General features: G+C 35.9%; 1 protein-coding gene across 2 annotated transcripts in view; it reads right to left on the bottom strand.

The window, feature by feature from the left end:
* The window catches only part of CPEB2 (cytoplasmic polyadenylation element binding protein 2), a 50,492-nt gene that overhangs the window by 2,550 nt on the left and 26,479 nt on the right, over positions 1-21,463 (bottom strand). The window contains exons 5-11 of one of the 2 annotated variants that reach the window (XM_021554411.3): positions 19,367-19,390; positions 15,728-15,898; positions 14,072-14,161; positions 8,290-8,408; positions 7,883-7,997; positions 5,910-6,091; positions 1-1,402 (exon numbers count right to left, since the gene is read on the bottom strand). The exon at positions 1-1,402 is cut by the window's left edge and continues 2,550 nt beyond it. In XM_021554411.3, the coding sequence (XP_021410086.2) occupies positions 1,175-1,402; positions 5,910-6,091; positions 7,883-7,997; positions 8,290-8,408; positions 14,072-14,161; positions 15,728-15,898; positions 19,367-19,390 (929 nt within the window). In that variant the 3' untranslated portion in view covers positions 1-1,174. The remainder of the gene's footprint in view (positions 1,403-5,909; positions 6,092-7,882; positions 7,998-8,289; positions 8,409-14,071; positions 14,162-15,727; positions 15,899-19,366; positions 19,391-21,463) is intronic. The other variant, XM_021554412.3, reaches the window with a different exon arrangement.

Below are 21,463 nucleotides of genomic sequence, written 5' to 3'. Positions count from 1 at the left end.
TGCTGGCCATCTTTGGTTTGTAGAGGAAATCTTAACCATGAACAATCAAAGGGGCTTAAAAGAACTTTTTAAATGCTAGCTTTTTACTCAAACTTGTATCTATACTACATCACGCCACATTAAGTAGAAGCACACATCACAAAATTGCACAGGGATTACAATATTACATCCAGTCTGCATAAAATTGAATTCCACTACTGACCAGGTCACAAAATGGCTGCACTTTCTAGTCTAAAACTAATTTGCATATTGTACACATGTAGGACATTTTTTTACTTCAGTCACAATAATGCATGCAAGTTTGTTTTTTGTAAGAAATTTTGTAAATTTGCTCATGCTACCTAGTTTCAAGAGAGCCTTTTTTTTGAACATTTGCAATAACTCACCTCTTGTTAATTAATAGTTCTAGTGCATGCATATGGTGTATACAGGTAAGTAAACATGCAATTTTTTCACATTCTAAAACTATGGCAGTTTAGGCCATATTGTGCTGCCTGCATTTAATCTGTAATGCAGTGTGTCTTAAACGTTTCAATCCCGTATTAATAGGTGGCATTACACATAACACCTATATAGCAGCAAAGCTAATACAGCTTGTGATTAAAAATGTTTAAAAATAGCTAATAAATCAGATTATCTTGAGGTATTATTTCTTGCAAGTCAAAATGGAGAGCAAAAAATCAACCCTAATTTTTAGTTTATGTATACACTGAAAATAGCAACAACAATAAAAATAAGCTTTTGTAGCAGACATATTCCATCTTCACTATTTTGCTACCTTTGGTAAATTACTGGGGCAGATCTTGAAGTTAAAAACCCATGTTTAGAAATAAGTGCACGCTTCACCCACTAAATATAGCAGCAGACTGTGTGCCCCTACGCAAAAACATTCTCATATCTAGTTTTAACTTTACATATAAAAATAACTTGGAGAAAATACAAAAAAACATTTTATTTTAACATGAAAATATCACAAAAATTAGTAAGCCTGAGATGTAGGGTTTTGGTGAAAAACAAGAGGCTTGTAGTGTTTTGGCTGCTGATAAAGATGCATGTATTGATAGCTGGGGTGAAAAGCAGAAGAATGCACTTATTTCTTCTGCATGTCAGTATCTTCAAACACAGTAAGCCACATGCACCCTTCTCTCCTTATGCAGATGCTGGTTCACCATGTTTAATTCCAGCGGAAGTGGATCTGACGTGGGCGGTCAGCCCCCTCCTTTACCAATGGCTTATGGAATTCACGTCCTGCACGAGAGTGGATGTTTGCCCAACAAAACTCACAGTAATACTGCAGGCAAGTGACATTGGCACAAAAGAAAGGAGCAAACTTCCCACCACACCGCGCACCCTGGCACTCGTCACACATCTGGTCATCCAACACGTATGGCTTTACCTCCACCTGTTGGAGCAAAACAGAAACAATTCCCATTAATAACTGCTTCTACTTGAAGTTGTATGAAGCCATTAATTTCTCTCTGGTTTAAAAAAAAGGACTCCAAAAAACCCCCTGAAGTCTGCAGTCAGTTGTATTAAAGCCTTTATATAACTGATCAGTCATTACTCGTTATCATTTATCACCTACAGACCCATCCATACTGCAGAACACTCAAGGCAGGTCTTTAGAAGTACACTGTGCATATAATTAACAGCTACATCAAAAACTTCCCCTAATTTACCCTGGGAGAGAGTCCTTTGCAAATGATATTATGGACCTAAGTGTGGAAAAAACCAGAATCACTCAAAGACCTCCTAACTGGACATCAACATAATAATTAATTCTACACAGTTTAGCAAAAAAATAACTAAGCATATGAGACTACCCTTTAATGAAGAATTTTAAGTACAAGTGTCTCTGCATGTTCTACATTTGTATGCAAATTAAAAGTACTTTCTTCAAGCTCTAATGCAGATCTTTTAGCAGAGCTGTTCACCATAAATTCACTCCCTATTTTTAAAATATGGTCAAATTATTTTAAAAATATGGTCAAATTTGGCACTACCAATTTTGGTAATCTATTACTTTCTCTTTCTGTGGCTTTGAACTGTACAGGAATTTGTATTCAATACAATTCTGAAAATATTTTTTTAAAGATCATTTTGCAAGTCTACAGACAGCTACAAACACCTGTCTTACACAGCTTCTCTCTCCCAAACTCATCTGACTGCCAGAGTGGAAAAGTGGCAGGAGTCCAGTGGTAAATATACATTATGCCTTTGCATAACTGTACTGCTACAGACTGTGATCAGACAGGAAGAAATACTTCATAACAAAACACAAAATGAGTTGATGCAGTCATTAAGGAATGTATTGTATTCCACATTTTCCCCACTGTCACATAGGATTTTTATCCTTGGACACTAATACCTCAGAAGACCACTACATATAGACATCGATTCTATGTTCTATACTCAGACAGAATATGCCTGAAATACTAAGAACTTTAAAATGATACTTTTTTCAGTGTATTTCCAGAGGAAAAAATTTACACATCCAGCTCCCTACCCTGAAGTTTTACAGCTGAATAGGCTTCATGTTGTTAGCTTCAGAAGTAGAGGCCATCCTAGAAATGTCAAAGTGTCTTCCAGTAATCTATATTCAGTATGAGCTCTACTTCTTATTTCACTACAATGACCTGCCTTATCACCAATTACACTCAAACTTTGCAATAAACAGGTACCTTACGTGGTGACTTTGTTCATGGCTCAGAATTACTGAAAGCATGAAGCAGCATTTATTTCAAGCTTCAGTGCACTAATGCACCAAGATCAGTACAAAGATGATTTCAAAATATTAGAGAAGCACTTTGGGGAATGGAAATATTACAAGACGTGGATGCAGACTGCTGGCATATGAAATTTAACAGTATTTTAATGAATTGTTTGGAGTTGAAGCTCCAAATAAATGTTTGGAGCTGAGCTTTCATACGTGATAGAACAGGATGAACATTATTTTGCTGAAGAAAAACATCTGTTAGACAAACTAAATATACCTACACATCAAAAAACGTGGAGAGAAGCTACAGAAAACAGTTAAGGAAGAAGTTATGATCACAGACAATGTTGGTCAAGTGACTGTGGCACTAAGATTTCCAATTAAGGTCAGAAAAAGTATGTGCAAAAAAATGCTATAAATACTTTGAACTGAAGTTCAGAAGGATAAACAGGTGAACTGCAAAATTTAGCAACTGAAAAAGACTTCTACACAGACCAACCTGGTTATGAAAGGAATGTGAAAGGACAGCAGACCTACAGAAACTGGATATAACTGGTATGGAAAGGCAATGCTGAGGTAAAGGGCAGAACAGGCTCTGCCTTGAGGACTTCAGTGAGATACAGACTGTATTACCTTCCTGGCCAACACATACAAACACCTCAGGAGAAGGAAGTAGGACTGTCTTCCTCATTTACAGAACTAGTGGTTTAAAGATTTATACTCACTGCTTGCTCATGTATTAATCAGCAGTAGTACTGATTTCAGAATATTTTCAGAGCCTGAAAAGGCATTAGTGTAAAAGCTCCTGGAGGTAAAACAGTATTTCTAAAAATAGCCTTTTTCATACTTTCAGCTAAGATTCAAGATGTTCCCTAAAATGATGCTCTTTTCTATGACACTTCAGTAATGCAAATAACTGGGTGCTAATAAATATATGGAATTATATAATTAAGGATTGACCTTATGGTTTAATTAAAGAAGATGATTTAAAAAGTATAGATTAACCCTCCTCTCAGGTAAATGAAGAAGTTCATAAACTTTCTCCATCATGGAAGTTAAAGACAAGTTCATTAACTTAGTTAAGATTTGGGACAGGTGTATTTTGCCAGTGAAACACCTCAGGAGTAGTACACATTTTTTAAAATAAGAAAAAAAATGAGGATGGCAATAAAAATGTGGAAATTCCAAATTTAAGAGAATACTTGAGTCAAGAGAGTAATTGTTCAAGTGTTAGAAAGCACCACTAAAGAAAGAATATAAATTATTTCAAAAAAGCAACCTTATGAATTCAGATATTTAAACAGAAAACCTAGATCTTCCTGCCTTTGCCCCTCAATGTCTCCAATCCATGAACAGCTATCCCCAGATTCTAACTATGCTTGGCAGGGGTTGTTTGGATTATTTTGGTTCTTGTTTGCGTTTTGGGTTTTTTTTTGGTAACTTGTGATTAAAGAAATCATTGAGTACTATTTTTATAAATTAAGTTTTAATGGAAATAAGTCAAAATACTGTGCTTCTCACATACAGCATTTGCAGATTTTGTGTCGGTTTTTCTTTTCCCCCAAGCTCCAAGAGCATTAACAACCTACATCCTTTTCTCTGCAAACAGCAAGCATTGTCACTTCAGATGCCTGCTTGGCATCCAAAGAGCCCTTAAGATTCTGGTGACCTATCATAAAAAACCAAAAAACAGCAAAACAACGTATGTACAACTGCAGACTTCAGTTAGGATCATGTCTTCTCTTACAAGAGGGTACTGCCAGTCTACCATACAGCTCTCTACTGCAAAGGACACACTTCCCATGGGAAGAGGAAGACCAAGATAAAAGTTCCCCATTGTTTTACAAGGTACAAGTCCATGTCTCCCACTTTTGAGGGAAACATAATTTGGATTGGAACCATCTCCATATCTCAATTCCCAAGTCAGGTGGCTTCACAGACAAATGCCCGTCAGAGAGTTCCTCAAACAAACTTAGTAATATCCAATTCTAAAGGTAAATGACTCATTTAGCATTTCTTTGCAGGAAATTCTGGATTCTGGTCATTACTCCCATTTTGTCCAAATACTCAAATGCAAGATGATTAACAGTTTTATATCCTCTCACCCAATCACAGCATCAAGGCCATTTTTTCTTTTACATAAGTATCCAAAAAACAGTTATAAAGCAAGGACAGCTGTAAGTCACAAGGATAGCAGTGCCATGACCAAAATGTAGCCATCACATCTAATTTGAAGCCTAGATGACTCCCCACAACCACACCCATTCATCCTCTGGGAAGGACCATGTCTGGGGATTTCAGCTCATAAGGAAAGTGGCATTTGAGACACATGCATAAAGATGAATTACTCTCTTTGAAAGGAGAGAAGCACATGCTGCCTCCCTAGAGCCGACTTCTGTTAACTGTACTACTTTCTTTTTCCTGTGCCTTTGATCTGTAGAGGAGACTAGATCTTGAACTACTTTACTTACTTGACCCTTCTTCCTGTAAGACCATAGTTTTTTGTTTTTAAGAACACCTATTAATGCCAGGCTATCTCTGCAGCTTTTGACATCAAAACTAGTGACCCTTAAAACTAATACAATTTAGATGTCAATTTTCTTTGCTACTCTTATATTTCTAATTAGGAACTATGAAGTTCACTAGTCTCTAATATAAGTTAATTTTACTTTTCCTAGGAATAAGCATCTGTAACAAATAGAAATATGCACTGGTAAATACTAGGAAGACTTTCAAACAGAAAAAACAAGACCTTTTGTATTTTAGGTGTTGAACCTGACCAATTTTCTGAGCACTGACAATTATGGCTGAAATTAAGGGCAGTTTTAAGTATCAAGCTAATCTGAAGTCAGTGAGTTTCTTATGAATGACGGAGGAATTATCACAGTATTTGGTTTCATTAGAACATGGGAGAGAGAGATTTTCAAGCCCTTTGCCTGTACACAACAAAACAAGGAACTCCAGAATGGGAAGAACATATGGTCCAACATATGTCAAAGGAACAAACTGCTGCTCTGTGGAAACATGTTGTTTGTTTGGGGGCATTCAGGCATACTCCTGAAAGTAGTAGAGTTACATGGATGCTAAAAAAAAATAGAAGCTGGCTTGAATGCAAATCACATGCAATTAAACCACACTCTGAGAAGTTTCTTTCCAGTGCAAAGCTCTTTTTTTACATTTCTGTGTAACTTACTCGTTTATCAATATCGCCATGCTGAAGTTGAACAAACCGAGCACTGATGGCAGCAATGTAACTCTGCTGATTGGAAAAAGCAACACGCCCAGCACCTTTTGGGTATTTCAGCTCAGGGTCAGTGTCAATTCCTGCATAACAAACTCCCCCGTAGAGACGGTCCATGATCATAGCCAATTCCACTATTAAGAAACAAAACAGCATTTATTCAAACTGTTCTTACACTACAAACTTTGTACACTCCTGTCTAAAAATACCAGAAAAGGTAATTTTAATTATTAATTTTGCAAGAGCCAATGAAACAGCAATAACAAGATTAAAAAATATTAAAGAAATAATATTAAATAAGCTATTAATTACTTAGCAGAAAGAGCTTTCACACTGTGAGTACATATATCCAAGGAACAATGGAATGGTATGTTCTTGATAACATGGGACTAGAATTCCAGGGCAGTTTTCTTCAGAGGATTACAGCAAAAGACTTTTTAGCCAGGCATTGGAATGTAAGCTGTATAACATAGATCCTCATGCCACAAATTCCTTGGTGCATGTTCTCTAGCTGTCCTAATGCAATGTCCTACTTGAATTTAAAGATGTAGTTAGCATCTTTTCATCAGCCACACAGAACTTGATTATCTCTACAGTGCTATACTTACCATATTTACTGCAGTTCAGAGAAACAAAAATTGCAAATTTTACAGATCAAGTACCTTGGCAATCCTCTGACTGCCAGGTTATACTGAATTCAGTTTCAATTCACTGGAGTGGAAAACACTGATTTTTCAGAATTAGAATCCTCTGTTTTAGGATATAGAGGTGTCAGCAGTCCTTGATGTTCAATATCTGTTTGAAGAGTCTCCTTAAGTTTTACTGCTTTTGTGAAGTCATTATTCTTATTTCACACTGCCATAAAAGTTTCATTTTCACATATACAGGGCATTTGCAAGCTGAACATAATAATGCATCCACATTAAATTTATCACAGCCATTCAGCACAGTAAAATGGAGCACTGGACTGAATTTAAAGAAAAAATAATCTGTACTTGGAACATACTGTGTTTATACTCATTTACAGAACTTGTATTACAGTCAAAAGTAGAGTCTTAAAAAAAGAATACCAAAAAAAGCCTGAACATTGCAGGTGCAAGATAGAAAAATTTCAGATCCTTTGTATCTCAATTTTTTGTCAGTTTTTTACATGTTTCATCTAAAAGTTCATCTTTCTCTAAGAATAAAATTCTTTACTAGCTATGAAAGACAAATGAAATACAGAAGCCATTCTAACAACAAAGGGAATTTGAACCATTGCATGGTATGCTTCTACTTCCAACATTCATCGCAACCTACTTACTAGAAGGCCACCTAAAACATTGTAAAAGGCTACTGCAGACAATTTGAAAAAGCAGACTATCCAGGCTCCACATCAACCATTCCCCAGTTACAGAAACATTTATTTTTTCCTTCACACCTCTGGCAAGAGTCTAGAAAGAGTCTGCAATCTCCTATAATGTTGTGCCATAAAAGATTGTGCTAGCTCTCTGAATTTCTTCCTTTTCCCTCTACGACTACTTGTTCAAGTACTCTGTCACTGGTGTTTGTGCCTGTACCCTGATAGCAGCAGAAGAGTAGCTAATGCACAATTACAAGCAGGTACAAATACCACTCCATTGTCATGGAGCAGGGCAGGGATGTTTCCATAGCATTAGTTAAAACTGTTTTATGCCTCTTGTGACACAGCTTACACTACAGCTATACAGAGGTAACACTTTCCAGCAAATCTCATTGATGATTTGTGATTTATGGCTAAACCCAGACAGTAAAAAATTTAAGAATACATGAATATTGTACTGTGGCTAAAACTATCAAGACTGTTCAATTTACAACTATCCATGTATAGCTACAAAATATTATGCATAGTACAAATTATTTCTAATAATTTCTTACTTTTAAAAACTTCCACAGATTCTACTCACCAGCTCTTAATGGTCTAGGGACTCCTCCAACAAAAATTGTTTTCCGAGGATCAAGTGGCTGCGAACCATCCATCACAAAGTCACTATCACTAAGATTCCAGGGACGGATCTGAACCTATTAAATTGGGAAAGAAAACAGTATCCTACTTTAAGTTTCACTACGATGTGGAAATATGTTTACCAGTCTATATAAATTGTCAGTCATAACCTCATTACTGTAGCATGTCTAGATGCTTTGTTTTAATTCTATTAATTCAAAATATTACAACTTTAAAACAACCCAAGCACTCCAGACGTTGAGCTCTGCCAACAGAAGTTTACTTTTGATTTTTTTCATCTTCATAATTTCCAAGGCTGCTTTAGACAGATGACAGCCTTAGCCTGCAGGCTATTGACTGTGTACTTACTGGCTTGTCCTTGATAGTGGGGCTGGAAACACACAGATAGAGCTTTCCATCTTCTTCAATGCAGGCATCAATCAGGGCCTGTACAGAACTCTCTTCTTGGAACAGGAGGAATGCATAACCTGGAAAAAAAACCCAAACCAATTGATTGATTTTATCTCATCTTTATTTTATAGAATTGTCTTTGCCACTCATTCTTCCATACAAAAGAAAAAGAAAGCCAAACCAATTATTTTGTATTAGTCATCTTCTTTAACTATGTACTGTGTTTCTATAATTAACAGAACTTCCATCTGTAAACTAATTGTCAGATGAGACTAATAACCAAACAAAAGCAAACATGTCTGCTCTATCATGCACTGCTAAGTCTAGGCTAAACATCATTCATTGGCTGCAACGGACATTACACAATGAAAATCCGACTTGGCACAAAGGACTAATCTCTATTCTGGAGATTAGATCAAAGTATTTTATTACGTAAGTGACCCAGCAAACCTTTCAAACACTAAAAAAAAAATAAATTAAAATGCTTATTTAATGCTACATAAAACCAAACAGACAAGCAAAGAACCTGACACATTACGTTCACAGTTACAGCATGAGATACACTACATGTGTTACTTTACAAATAACCCAAGAGCATAATTAGGGTTGTATACTAAAATAAACTTTAAAGAGACCATAACTCACATTTCTTTCTGAGATTACTATCAAGTTTAGAATTTTCACATGAAGTTATGACTTTGATGGAGAAGTAAATGCTGAAGCAGCTGTTCTAGAGAGGTCTTGGGAAAAGGGATCATGGATGCTTTACCAAGCCTTTTGGAAATCTTGCTGTATTTCTGAGAGAAGCTAATTAACCACCAGCCACTTCTTAATGCAGACACTGTAGGTCAGTAAGGTAAAGGTGGTAGGGTGTATCTTGAAGACCATTAAAGAATCAGTGCATTAACAATGTAAGATTTAAGAATGCACAACTGATTTTAGACATGTGGGAACAAGAACAGGATTTTAAGAAAAAGCTGTAAGGTCTATATAGGTCCTTCCAATAAGTTGTACCTGATTTCTTACCCCAATACCATAGTCCCATCACAGCTATGTAAAAAGGGACACACAACAGGATTTTATGTATTCTATATTTTTATTTTTATCTTATTTCATTTCATAACAAATCTGTCATAGGGAATCTTTGAACTTGGGCTGAGGCATTTTCTTGTAAATTCTATTCTTCACAGCTGAACTGTTAATTTTTAAATGATGACCTGTTTAACTTAAGTTTAATCAGCAGTAGGTTTAGATTCAAAATCTGTTTTAATGGGGATATATACAGTATTTATCACAGAATTTAAAATCCATGTACTACCCATGCAAAACTCAGTGAATGAGGGCATGTGCCAACTGGCATGGGTCAGATAAGCTCCATGTAACTGTCCTTGTTCAGAAGGACACACACATTCCAGTTTGAATGGAGAGCCCAGTACAAGAATGATGGAAGTACAATAACTTAATTAATCAAAGATTTAATTGCACAGGATACTGTCTAAAGAATCAGACATACAAAGATTATCCAGATACTGATTTTTCATCAGCTCTTCTCCTAATGCAGTTCAAAGATACTGCCATATAGCTCCAGATATACAAAATAAGTGTCTCTATATATACCACCTCTACGTCTGCAGCTATTAATATGCTTAACTGCAGCAACTTGCAAAAAGATAAAAAATTCAAGTAAAAACTCAAGGAGTGATAAAGATTATTACAGATTTCACAGAATATTCTCAGTTGGATGGGACACAACAATCTCTGAGTCCAGCTCTTAAGTGAATGGCCCACACAGGGACTGAATCCACAACTTGAATTGTTATTAACACCATGCTCTAAACAACTGAGCTAATCTAAGGGTCACTTCATACTACCATTCCTGACATGGAAAGGAAAGCAATAGAAAAAACACACATTAATACTACCTTCTCAACCTCATCTGAAAAACATGTACTCATGTCTTGGTTTATCCCACTTAATTAAAGGCCTCAGAAAGCCTTCTGTCATGAGCTCAGCTGTACTACTTCCCTCAGAAGACAAAGGGTATAGACTGTACCATCAAACTGGTCTGTCTGTACTTTTTCTCCACAGCTCTACATCTTCAATGATTTCCAATGCTCACTAAAGAGCTGGATTGGTGAGCACCGGAACAGAAAGCACATCCGGTAAGTTTGAAAAGCTGAGTCGATTGAAGAGTCCTACCAAATTAGAACTTTTTATGGTATTCATTAAAAATTTTATTTTGGAATTCATGATGTAAAGAACAAATAAAAAGCAAAGCATTCTGGACTAGATTAATGCTAACATGATTTTCTTAGCAAGCAAAAAAATTCTTTATTCAACAGTAACATGAAAGTTCACCAGAGGGAGAAAATATGCTTCTTGTTATGCATGTTTTTTGTAGAAATCAGAGAGCAGCTTTAAGTTTTATCAACCTCCAGCTAATTCCTGTCACTAATGGCTTAAGAGGAGGAGTCAAGAAAATCAGTGCAAGGCAGCATGGCACTGCCTATGTACTGCCATGCCAGTGACTAGAGCGGTATTTTGTGTTGGGGCTGATTCTTCCACTGTCCTGACAGACTCTCCATAGTCTGAGGGCACCAAATGGTCTCAAGTGTAGTGAAATTCTTGCCTAGAGACTGCTGCACCTTAACTTAAATCAGAAAGAATCAGTCCAAACTGCAGGTTAATGCAGACAATGGATCTACAGAGCCCTTCTTTCAGTTTTTCAGTTAGTCATCTTTGATGGAGGATAAACTCCAGAACACATATGAAGTAAAAAAATGTGGTGCTGCACTATATTTGTGAGACCCATGTATCTTGTCTTTTAGATATCCTCAGTCTGGGTAAATGAATCAAGCACAATGTGCGTATGTTACACTGACCTGAATTGCCCCCTGTGATTCACTGGCTGTACTGGCCAGATTCACATTGATTAAAGGAAGATTAGACACTAATCACACATGAAGATACCTACAATTACTTGTCTAAATCCCAAGTTTGATCCTATTCAGTGTGATCAAACTAGCAGGTAACAAGTTTAACAGAACTTGTATGGATCTGGGGTTTTGCTTCTGACACTAGAAGCAGAACATTTCCAACTTGAGTTTTTCAGCTAGTTAGCTCTGAGTTAGCAACTGGGAACCTTGAAGAAAGAAGTTACTGCACAATTGTCATACAAGGCAGCAGAAACAACCAGCTAAAATAAGGCTGGGCACAGTGTCCTATTTAAATCAGATTATCCTCTCAGACTATAAATAGTACAGAGGTCACAAACAACTGGACATATTTTGCAAGGCATTTTTTGAATTTCCGTATCTTTATGGCACCATTTCTTTCTGAACTTCATTATCAGAAGGAGGAGTCCTCAATCCCGAAAGTTACTTTGGACATGTGTATTGTTTCACAAATAAGTATATTTGCCAACTACGTAATAACATGAGTTATGATAAACAGTGGCAAGTCAGAAAGGAAGGAATCCTGCATCACAGTTGGCAGATCACTGTTACAGACTTTGTACTTTGAGCTCAACTGAAGTTTTTTCCAGAACAGAGCTTCCTTGTAGGATCAGTGTAAAGTTGTAAAAATTCCTGTTATGTTTCTATCTAATTTTGTGGTGAACCAACACAAAATGCAATTAGTTAAGAACAAGCAATTGGTGCTTCTCAGGAGGCAGCCAGGCTTGATGGATCAAGACACTCTCTGAAATTCTTTCAGCAAGGAAACACTTATTATGAATTTGGCCTTCCCTCAGGACCTTCTGCAAGCAGAGAGCTTGGAAGGAAGCACAGCCTGGAAAACTGAACAGTAACAAAAAAAAAAAAACCACCCCACCAAAAAAAAACCAAAAACAAAACAGGCTCCATCTCTTCCCCACAGAGAAGACTTACATTAATTAGTCCAGAATGGCCTAATTCTGAGATGTCTTTGGAAAGCAATACTATAGCAAATCTCTAAAGAAACTGAACAAAGAAAAATATGGACACTGAATTAATTTCATGCAGAGTGACAATTCAGAAATTGGAGATTGAAAAGAGTAAAAAACATTAATTCCCTGAACTAATATAGTATGGAATTTTCAACTGATTTTTACTGATTGATCTCAAAGCTTTATTTTGCCTATCCGTAGCCATTTCAGACATCTTATTAATATATGTATACATGGTCCTTGTCTGTTCACACAAGTAATACCAATGAAAGACAATTTTTAATTAAATTCTTCTACAAAATAATTATGGGTCATATATATTGCACTGAACAAAAGAGATATGTACACAGTAACACTCAGCAGTTGTATGTTTCCAGAGTATTTACAAAGAGAAATCAACACTGTATTTTAAATGTGTTAGGCTACATACAAAAAATACTGAATAATATAGCAAACTAAAAATTAGGCTGAAGCGTTAAGAAAGAACATTAAATGCTTTTATTTTTCAAGTAAGGATCAGTTAATCATGGGAAATCAACTTAGCACTTAGGTTGCAAATGTTTCCTGAATTAATTAGACCAATGCACTGAAGTTCTTCTATTTGTATTCTTTGCCTTTACGAAACTCTACTTACAACACAGTTTGGGTTTTTTTCTTACTGCATGAAAAACCTTTATCAAATAAGGAAGTCTGAAAATACATCCTTAAGATGTTCAGATGCTGAGATAGGACTATCTCCTTGGAAACAAATGCCAGAATCCATTCCTTTCAGGTAAGAATATATTACATCTTCTGTCTTCTATATATTCATCACAGACTCTGTGAGATGCATCTTCTTCAAAGAGTTCCTTGGGAATTTCTCTTGGTAATTTATGAAGAGAGATGCAGTCTAAGATAATCAAATTTAACTTGACAGAAGCTTTGTGGGCTGGCCTGACAATCCAAAAAGCCAAAGTCTCTTTGTTTGTCTTAAAATTTCCATGTAGCATTCATAAATGCTATTCAAATGCTTTCAATTCCATTTTCCACTCTTTAGAGTGCCCATTGGGGATAATAATCCTGTCTTTTCCCCAGCATAGATGCAAAGATAAATAAAGAATCAGTTTGCAAAAGAACTATACCTACATTTGTCACTTCCACAGAAGGAATAAATTGCTGCATTCTCTACAAAAATCAATAATTTCTGCATTGCCTTTGTGTCTAGATCATACATCTGCATTTATTTTATATGTAATACTACATGTCTGTACATTTACAGAGATATCCTACGTGACTTAACTACTTGATCTATAGAATTGTTTTTCCAACACTTTTTAAGTAATAGTAAAAAATCTTATCTAACAGCAACACTAGAAATATATATACAAAAAAAATCAATATTTAATCATTTAACAAAAAGATTAGAGCTTCAACAGGAAGTTCATATCCTTAAAGTGAAAGATGCATATTTGATTATCTTGACCAGATAAGCAAATGCATCCTTCTGCATCTGCCTTTAACTTCCTAGGAAAAATTTTATCTAAGATTTTGTCTTAAAAAATTTGATCAAACCTCAATTTTGGAAGCTAGACAGAAATACAAATACAGAAGTGATGATCAATGATGCATACAACTACAGAGCCTTGAGCTGATCAGGCTCAGTAACAAAACAACAGGTTTTAGATCAGTATGTAAAGGAACCACACCTGGACCTGCACTGAAACTGATTTAACTGTTCACAGGGCCTCTACATTATACCCTTTGGAAGAAGATGAGACAGTTTCCCAGAGAAAGATTTGCACTCAGTAACAGGGCAAAACCTTCTCACTCTCTTACCTTTTGGTGGAAAATAGGACTTGCTCTCTGCTTTGTGAGGCCAGTCTACTACCAAGGGTCCAAATCGTCTGAAGCTGGCAGTAATTTCATCTAAAAACATGTAAAATAGTTGCAATTAAAGGAAATTAAATAACTCAGTAAAAAAATACTACCAAGGAAAGATCTTTGCTTCTAGCAAAGGCTGACATTTCATGTGAAGAAAAACAAAATTTACAAGTTTCATAAACAAAAGACTTAAATAGATTCATCTACCAGTGTGCTAATATTTATACAATGTATTTCTGGTGATTTTAATCTTGCATTTGATTTTTATTGCTTAAAACCAGCAGTATTTCAGAAGCATATGGGCAACTGAAGCCACTCATGAAAACTTGTGTGGTACTTTCCTAAATTTAAATCAGAATCTAGTTTGAATGAAATCAAATTTACTGTTTAGTGACGTAGAGTTCAGAGCTTTATAAGTAGATATTTATATACCAAGTAACAACACAATTCACATGCTAGCAGTTTCCTATATATAGGAAATATATACAGGATATCTGCCCTATAACAGAGACAGAAATTTAAAATTGTCTATTTAGAGGCGTTTCCAACAACCATGAATAGCCTTGTTGCAAGATATACTATGCCCCTTGCACAACTTTCTGAGATTTTCTATCCCAGTCACACCCACATGTCAGTGACTGGAAAAGCCTTGGCCATGGGTTAAAAATATTCTAGACTATGTAAAAGCAGCAACTCAAACACAAGTATCATCAATATCTTTCAGTCATATCCTACCATCATCATATAAACAGGAAGGAAAGAAGTAAATATATTTCCATGTGTTTCTATTTACTATTAGTATTACAGGCAACTGTGCTGAAGCTTATAAAAATAAATCCCTTAGTAGATTATAGGAGACATCTCAATGAAAATGGAACCAAAACTTGGTCTTTCCATGTCTGAAAGCTAATTAAACACAGTCAGCATACTTGGTTTACATGTTATTCTAGGATTACCATGAACCTCCTAACAGGACTTCCATTCACATTAGAAAGTTAACATGCAATTTACATTTATCTGCACAGGAGAAACTCATATTACAACAGCACAATTACTTCAAATCACCACTGGTGTACAAAGCAATTTCAACTGGATAACAATCTGAGTTTCTGTAGTACAGTCCCTGTTCAACGCATCAAGAGTACTCTGCCGCTTAACCTTGCTCTGCCTAAGTTTCTCTATTTCTCATCAGGAATAATATTAACCTTTATGTATCACTGCTGAGATCTTCAGGTAATAGTAAAATAGAATATGAATTTTATTTACGAATGGAAATTTCCTATGACTACAGAATAAAGCAGGCAGGGATAGAGGAGAGCTAAGATGTATTTGAAAGGAATATGCAAGATAAGCAGGAGCATGCACTCCAGGCATTACATGCAACTCTAATCTGCAAGTGCAGAATCAGAAACAACTTCACCATCCCAAAACCAAAAAAGATGATACTAAGCTCAACACATCCGTCAACTTACATAAAGAACAAATAGTTACAGTCTTTTGCACAACATTATTTTGCTGAGTGGCTTATTTTTACTACTTAAGTCAGGTTTTTCATGACCTGTTTTTGTTTCTCCCTCCAAACACAGCCTGCTTGGTTTTCAGGCAGCTCACCTTCATCAATATCCGGTGGCAGACCTCCAACAAACACTTTCCGAGAAAAACGCTCAATTCGTTCTCCATTCTGATGAGCTGAATAGCAGGTAGGGGAATTCAAGACTCCAACCTGATCACTGTGACCATCATCCAGCAAGCCATCATCTATTGGGAAGAGGGAAGAACGGCCTTAAAAAGAAAAGATAATAGCGTACATTAAAATAATTTTGTGGCAGTACATGGTTTTGTAATTTTAGGGAATGGGGAATAGCAGTTGAGAGAGTCAAAACAAAAACACTAAGATATTAGAAAAGTTGACATTAGTTTAAAGAAAAATTAGGAGAATGAAAAAATGTGTTAAATTTCAAAATGGAATTTCAAGATTGCAAGCTGACATCACTCTACGTGTAATACTTCCTATTACATTATATGGTAATTGATCTGCTGCATCCCGTAGATAAGAGGTAATTTTGTTTTAATTAAAGGGTCTTATTTATGAAAATATTACAGATTGCTTAAGTGAGCTTTGTTAGTCTGCCTTTGGTTTAGCTTCAAGGTAAACTGGTAACTTTTTCCACCTGAATGACTACACTGTGTCTAAACCCCTTACATTTTAATTGAAGAAAGAAACATCACGATCACAAGTTTCAAATGTATTTCTAAAGGTATAGGATGCTGCTAACATAAGAATATACACAATTTCTAAGAAAGTAAAAGAATTTTTGTAAATGTGTAAAATATAACAGTTGAAAAATGAGTCACAATGCTCATTTATCCTTCTCACTCTCAATTTGCTACAGTTTTGAAGGGAAGCCTTGTGGTGGTTCCTAACATGTAGTAATCTCCAGTGAGTTTACAGTTACCCTGAAAAGCAAGTGTACAATCTGAGAAGTTCACAGGATGGCTTTACAAATGCTATCTGACCCAAACCAACACTTAGATTGCAGAGGGAAGTGAAAATATGGTAATTCTGTCCCACATATTTCTTCCCCACTTCATATTTACAAATTTTGTATAACTAAAAAAAAAATATTCAGAAGGCCAGGATATTTATCTTGGCATATTCAATCTTTTATTGCTTTGGTCAGCAACATTAAGATTAATGATAGTTTCAAAAGCCAGTCTTGTAACTGCAAAAAGCCCCAAGACTTTGTGAAGCAAAACGAACAATCCACATTGCCATTCCTTCTGAAATGCCATTTTCTCTATCTGCCACACATTTAAAAAATAATCATTAATTAATTCAACTGCTTTCCCTAAAGAAGCAAGAAAGCCAAATCAAAAAACAATGTAGCACATTTCTCAGAAGAAAGCTAGTTTTTAATTTTAAATAGACAACTTCTTCCAGATTCACCCACTGAAAATCCATAGTCAGGACCAGTAGGTCCCTGACAGCTGAGTCCACAGTACCTTGGCTGTGAGCAGTACTGCAGTCTTTAATTCTCCAACTCAGGAGAACATTAGCCTGGTAGGATTACCAGCAGATCCAGTACTGACCAGCTGGGGGTGAGAGCAATATGAAAGCCCTTAATTTCCAGAAGACCACCTAAGAATCAGGTGGCTAAAAGACAAGGGTGGAAAACAGCAAATAATATTATGACCAATGACTTATGTTACAGTAATACCTATTGACACTGATGTGGTATTTCAACAAAGAAACTGAATGAAAGCACAGGATGATATAAAACAACCAAATATCATAAAGTATCATGAGGAGAACAAAATTAAAAGCAGGACTGCAGCACTGTACCAAGTAACAAAGAATGCTAACTACATTTTTATGGTGGCATATCTGTGTCTTCAGCAGACACTCAATGGAGAGGAGTACAGCAAATACAGAAAGCTCTAGTAGGCTCCTCTTTTCCATTGGAATTGGTAATAGACATATTTGAGAATCACTAGTGGGGAGCAAGAGATGCTTTTTCTCATAAGAACACATTCAACAGGTCTGCAAGAGATCAGCAGAGTTGCCCGAGAAAGGTGGAAGCATGTGTCTGGTCCTCAATGGAACAGCAAAGTGAGTAAGCAATGGAGACACATAGCTAACATAGCTGGATGAAGCAGGCAAGAAGACTCCTCTTGTATATCAGCTATTTAGGCATGAGAGGAGCAAGATTGAATCTATGACTGTAGCAACTGCATACTACAGATATGAATTTTAGTTATGAAGGCAAGTAAGACTGATCAAATCTTTAAGATGCATATGAACAAGTGGTAAGATTTGGTTGCATAACCAAAAAAGTCAGATGCAACAAATTTCTGAATTACTGAAGTGAATGATGGAGAAGATGGAGCTGTTACCATAATGACAGGGACAGGAAGAAGTGCATAATGAAAGAAATAAGACTCATATTGTAGGAGCCTGCAGGTAACTGCAAAGTGGTAATTTTAATACATTCCACTAATATAGGAGAGTTATTCTCAATATCTTAAATCTAAAATTACTGCAGTTTAGCTTGGTTTAAAAGAAATGTTTCTCAGACAGTAAATCTTACAATATAGACAAGTATATAACAAGGAAAATAGTCTTAGAATAACCCTCAGAATAATTTATTTTTACCCACAGACCCATGTTAAAATCTAAGAACAATGAGAATTATTCTTTACAAATAAAATAAGCAGAACCCATTCTGAAGTGATATCAGAGAGCTCAGTTTTACTTTAATGTGGTAAAGGTTTGCCAAAAGCACTGTAGCTCCTCTGAGAGCTAAGGTGATATGAAGGACAATGGATAAATACTTTCAGAGTAATATGGTCTATGTGACTATTACTTTCTTCTCCATCCTCTTCACTTCTAAAAGTCTCTCAGATAAAGAAAGCAAAAAGGTAATTTGCTTTTCCATTTCAACAGGCTTTCACATTTCTCATGACTATGAATAAAAGGATTTACCCTTCTAAACACTCGTTTCTTTTTGTTTTATGACAGTAAAAAAATAAGCAGAACCTGGCAGGAACAGTCAAAATGATTGTACTAAATGTTACATCCACTGGCCATGATCTACATCATCATCCCTCTCTAGATTATGGCTGCTGAGCACCAGGTTATGAGCCAATGCAGAGACCAAGACAGGCACATGAACCGATGTGTATGTAGTGAATACCAGAAGCCACCAAAGATCTTGGTAGTTTGTTCTCGCATGTTTTACACGGTCTTTATAACAACTCCACGTCACTTCCTAGCACAGTTAAAACAGTAGAGTTTTCTCAAGGTTAGTGAACACATATTGGCTTATACTAGGGAAAACTGTTTACTACTTCTAACAGCAGTCTACTAGATTTCTTGCTAAGTTTATGAAAGGCTTTTTGCTTTTACTCTGTGCACTACTGCTTCTACATAAGCAAAAGGAGTTAGAAGGACAACTAGCAAACTGTATACTTTTAAAAGGGGTAATGACTGCAAGTAGTAGCTATTAGCATGAACTAAATCATTATTAGATCTGCAGTTTTTAACTGATTAAAGGATTTTCAATTCACTCTAAAATGATCATAACAATGATCATAACAATCCAGACTGTACTCCTCGTTCCCTCACACCCTCCATCCTCCCCAAACTCAGACAACATGCAGATAAGCAATTACAATCAATAATCTGAATTAATCATAATGATCAGTAACAGATCAGAATTAATTGAACTGTAACAAACGGAAGTGAATTACCTCGTCTTCGCCCATAACTCCTCGCTGCATGCAAACAAAGGACAAATTGTAAAATGTCAAATCATGCCCACAAACTAAAATATTTAAGATACAAAGAACCATGTGGGTAAGCAGTAAGTTAAAATCTGAATCTGTACTTGGTACTGATAATTGTAGATGAGAATGCATTAAAGTCGCACATAAATACCATACTATTTTACTACTAAATTGATGTTAACACCAGCTGTAAGGAAAACTCTCAAATATTTCAATGTTTTAAACTTGATCTTCACTTCATGCTAATTATGGACGAATTAATTATGGGAACTTTGCAATTCATCCTCAAAAATGTGACTTGTATCTTACACAAGTGCTTAAATAACACATATATGGTATTGAAACTCTAAAAAGAAAAATACTACTGTAAAAAGCATGTAGCAAGTGTTAAATTAATCACAGACACATCCTGGTCCACATGGAACAGTTTGTACAGTCCTTTGCAGTGACAATGCAAATGCTGTAAGCCGTGACCTTCCTTTTTCATGAAAAGACCTAGCAGAAAATTAACCGCAAGGTTTTGTTTGAAACAAAAGATGCCTTGTACTAGCAAACAAAATCAGGGCACAAGTCACAAGAAATAGCATTGTATCAAAAACACTGCACAAAGGCAAAGCAACAATTTTGCACAGACTGCAAGTAAATCCAAGATTTTCCTAACTTTTGAGTTTTGCAAGATTCTTAAAGAGATCATGCTTGCAGCTACAGTTCAGAAGACCATACTGATTGCTTCTCTGCCTGAAGGCTAAAAAACTAAAAATAGACAGATTACTAATACAGAAACTATTAAGCTTTGTGCAATTTCTTAGTTACATTTCCACAAAGTATTTTCTATTCCTGTTTAACAGACCCCATATCTGAGAAAAATTACTTTAATCATTACACAGTGACATTAAGTATCCAAACAGATGTTACTATTAATCAAAAGATCATAGCAACATTTAGGAACAGACTGCTGTGTCTTGGCATTATTGTTTTGCTTTTATGAGGCCTCTATACATACAATTCTCCTAAAAGCAACTGTTGTTCTGGGTCACTGAAATACATATAGACTCAAAATCACTGATGCATAAATGTCATTCACTGTTCCATTCTCATATTATGAAACACTTGTATCCTGGTACCTCCTACTTGATTAGGGGTTTTCAAAAATTTTATTAGATATAGTATTTTCCCTTTGTTATCTTGATCTCTTCCGACTAGAAATTCACTTTCAGTTTCTAGGATTGTTTATGGAACTCTGAAAAATATCTTTCTTGTTTTTTCTCCCTTAGGAAAGTTATTTTTACACAACAGTCTTCGTCTTTCTATCCAATTTGTACTGAACTTGCTTTTAGACTTATTCTCTCTCACCTGAAATATTTATTATTGAAGAGAATAGTTTTTGCTTAAAGGTTTTCAGATCCTTAAAGTTTCTACTGGAAAGCCAAAACAGAAAAAAACACTTTTTGAAAGAGACCTGGGTATCTAAGCAAGTGGAAACACTTTAATTCAGATTTCCGACATCAAAACAGAATCCACAAAACAGTGTATTCTGCTGTGTGATCAACTCTCTCACTGATCAGCTGGGGAGACTGATGCTGAGCTTCAGACATGTTTTCTCCCTGAAACCAGGCCCTCAGAAGACACAGTTCTGTGTCAGTGTTGCAGCATGTACAAATCTTCTCTGACTCCTGGCCAAAGTGACTCCCACATGGCATTAGCAGCAGCACCACTAAGCCCTCGCCTAGCCCCCACATGCTTTATTTTTTAAAAATAAATTCCATCCACAAATAAAACTAGAGTAAGCAGGGAAAATTCAAGTGCAGCCCTTCTACAGCAATGTCTGCAGTGCTGTGTTCTCTCTCAAAGGGTAATAGTGATGCACACTAATTTTCATCTTTTGGCACAAGTGTCAGGATACTGCTTTTCTTTTCTTCCACCCTTTCAACCCACCAAACCAGCTCAGCTGTTTTCTTACATTTTCATAGTTAAGACAAGCTGATATGTAAAAAAAATATTTTGTTACATAACTACTGAAGTTTTCTTCTCTGTGGCATTCAAAAAAAAGGAAACAGTAAT

The sequence above is a fragment of the Lonchura striata genome, chromosome 4 (assembly GCF_046129695.1).
Source record: "Lonchura striata isolate bLonStr1 chromosome 4, bLonStr1.mat, whole genome shotgun sequence".
NCBI lineage: Eukaryota > Metazoa > Chordata > Aves > Passeriformes > Estrildidae > Lonchura > Lonchura striata.
This window is presented reverse-complemented; position numbering and strand designations above follow the sequence as displayed.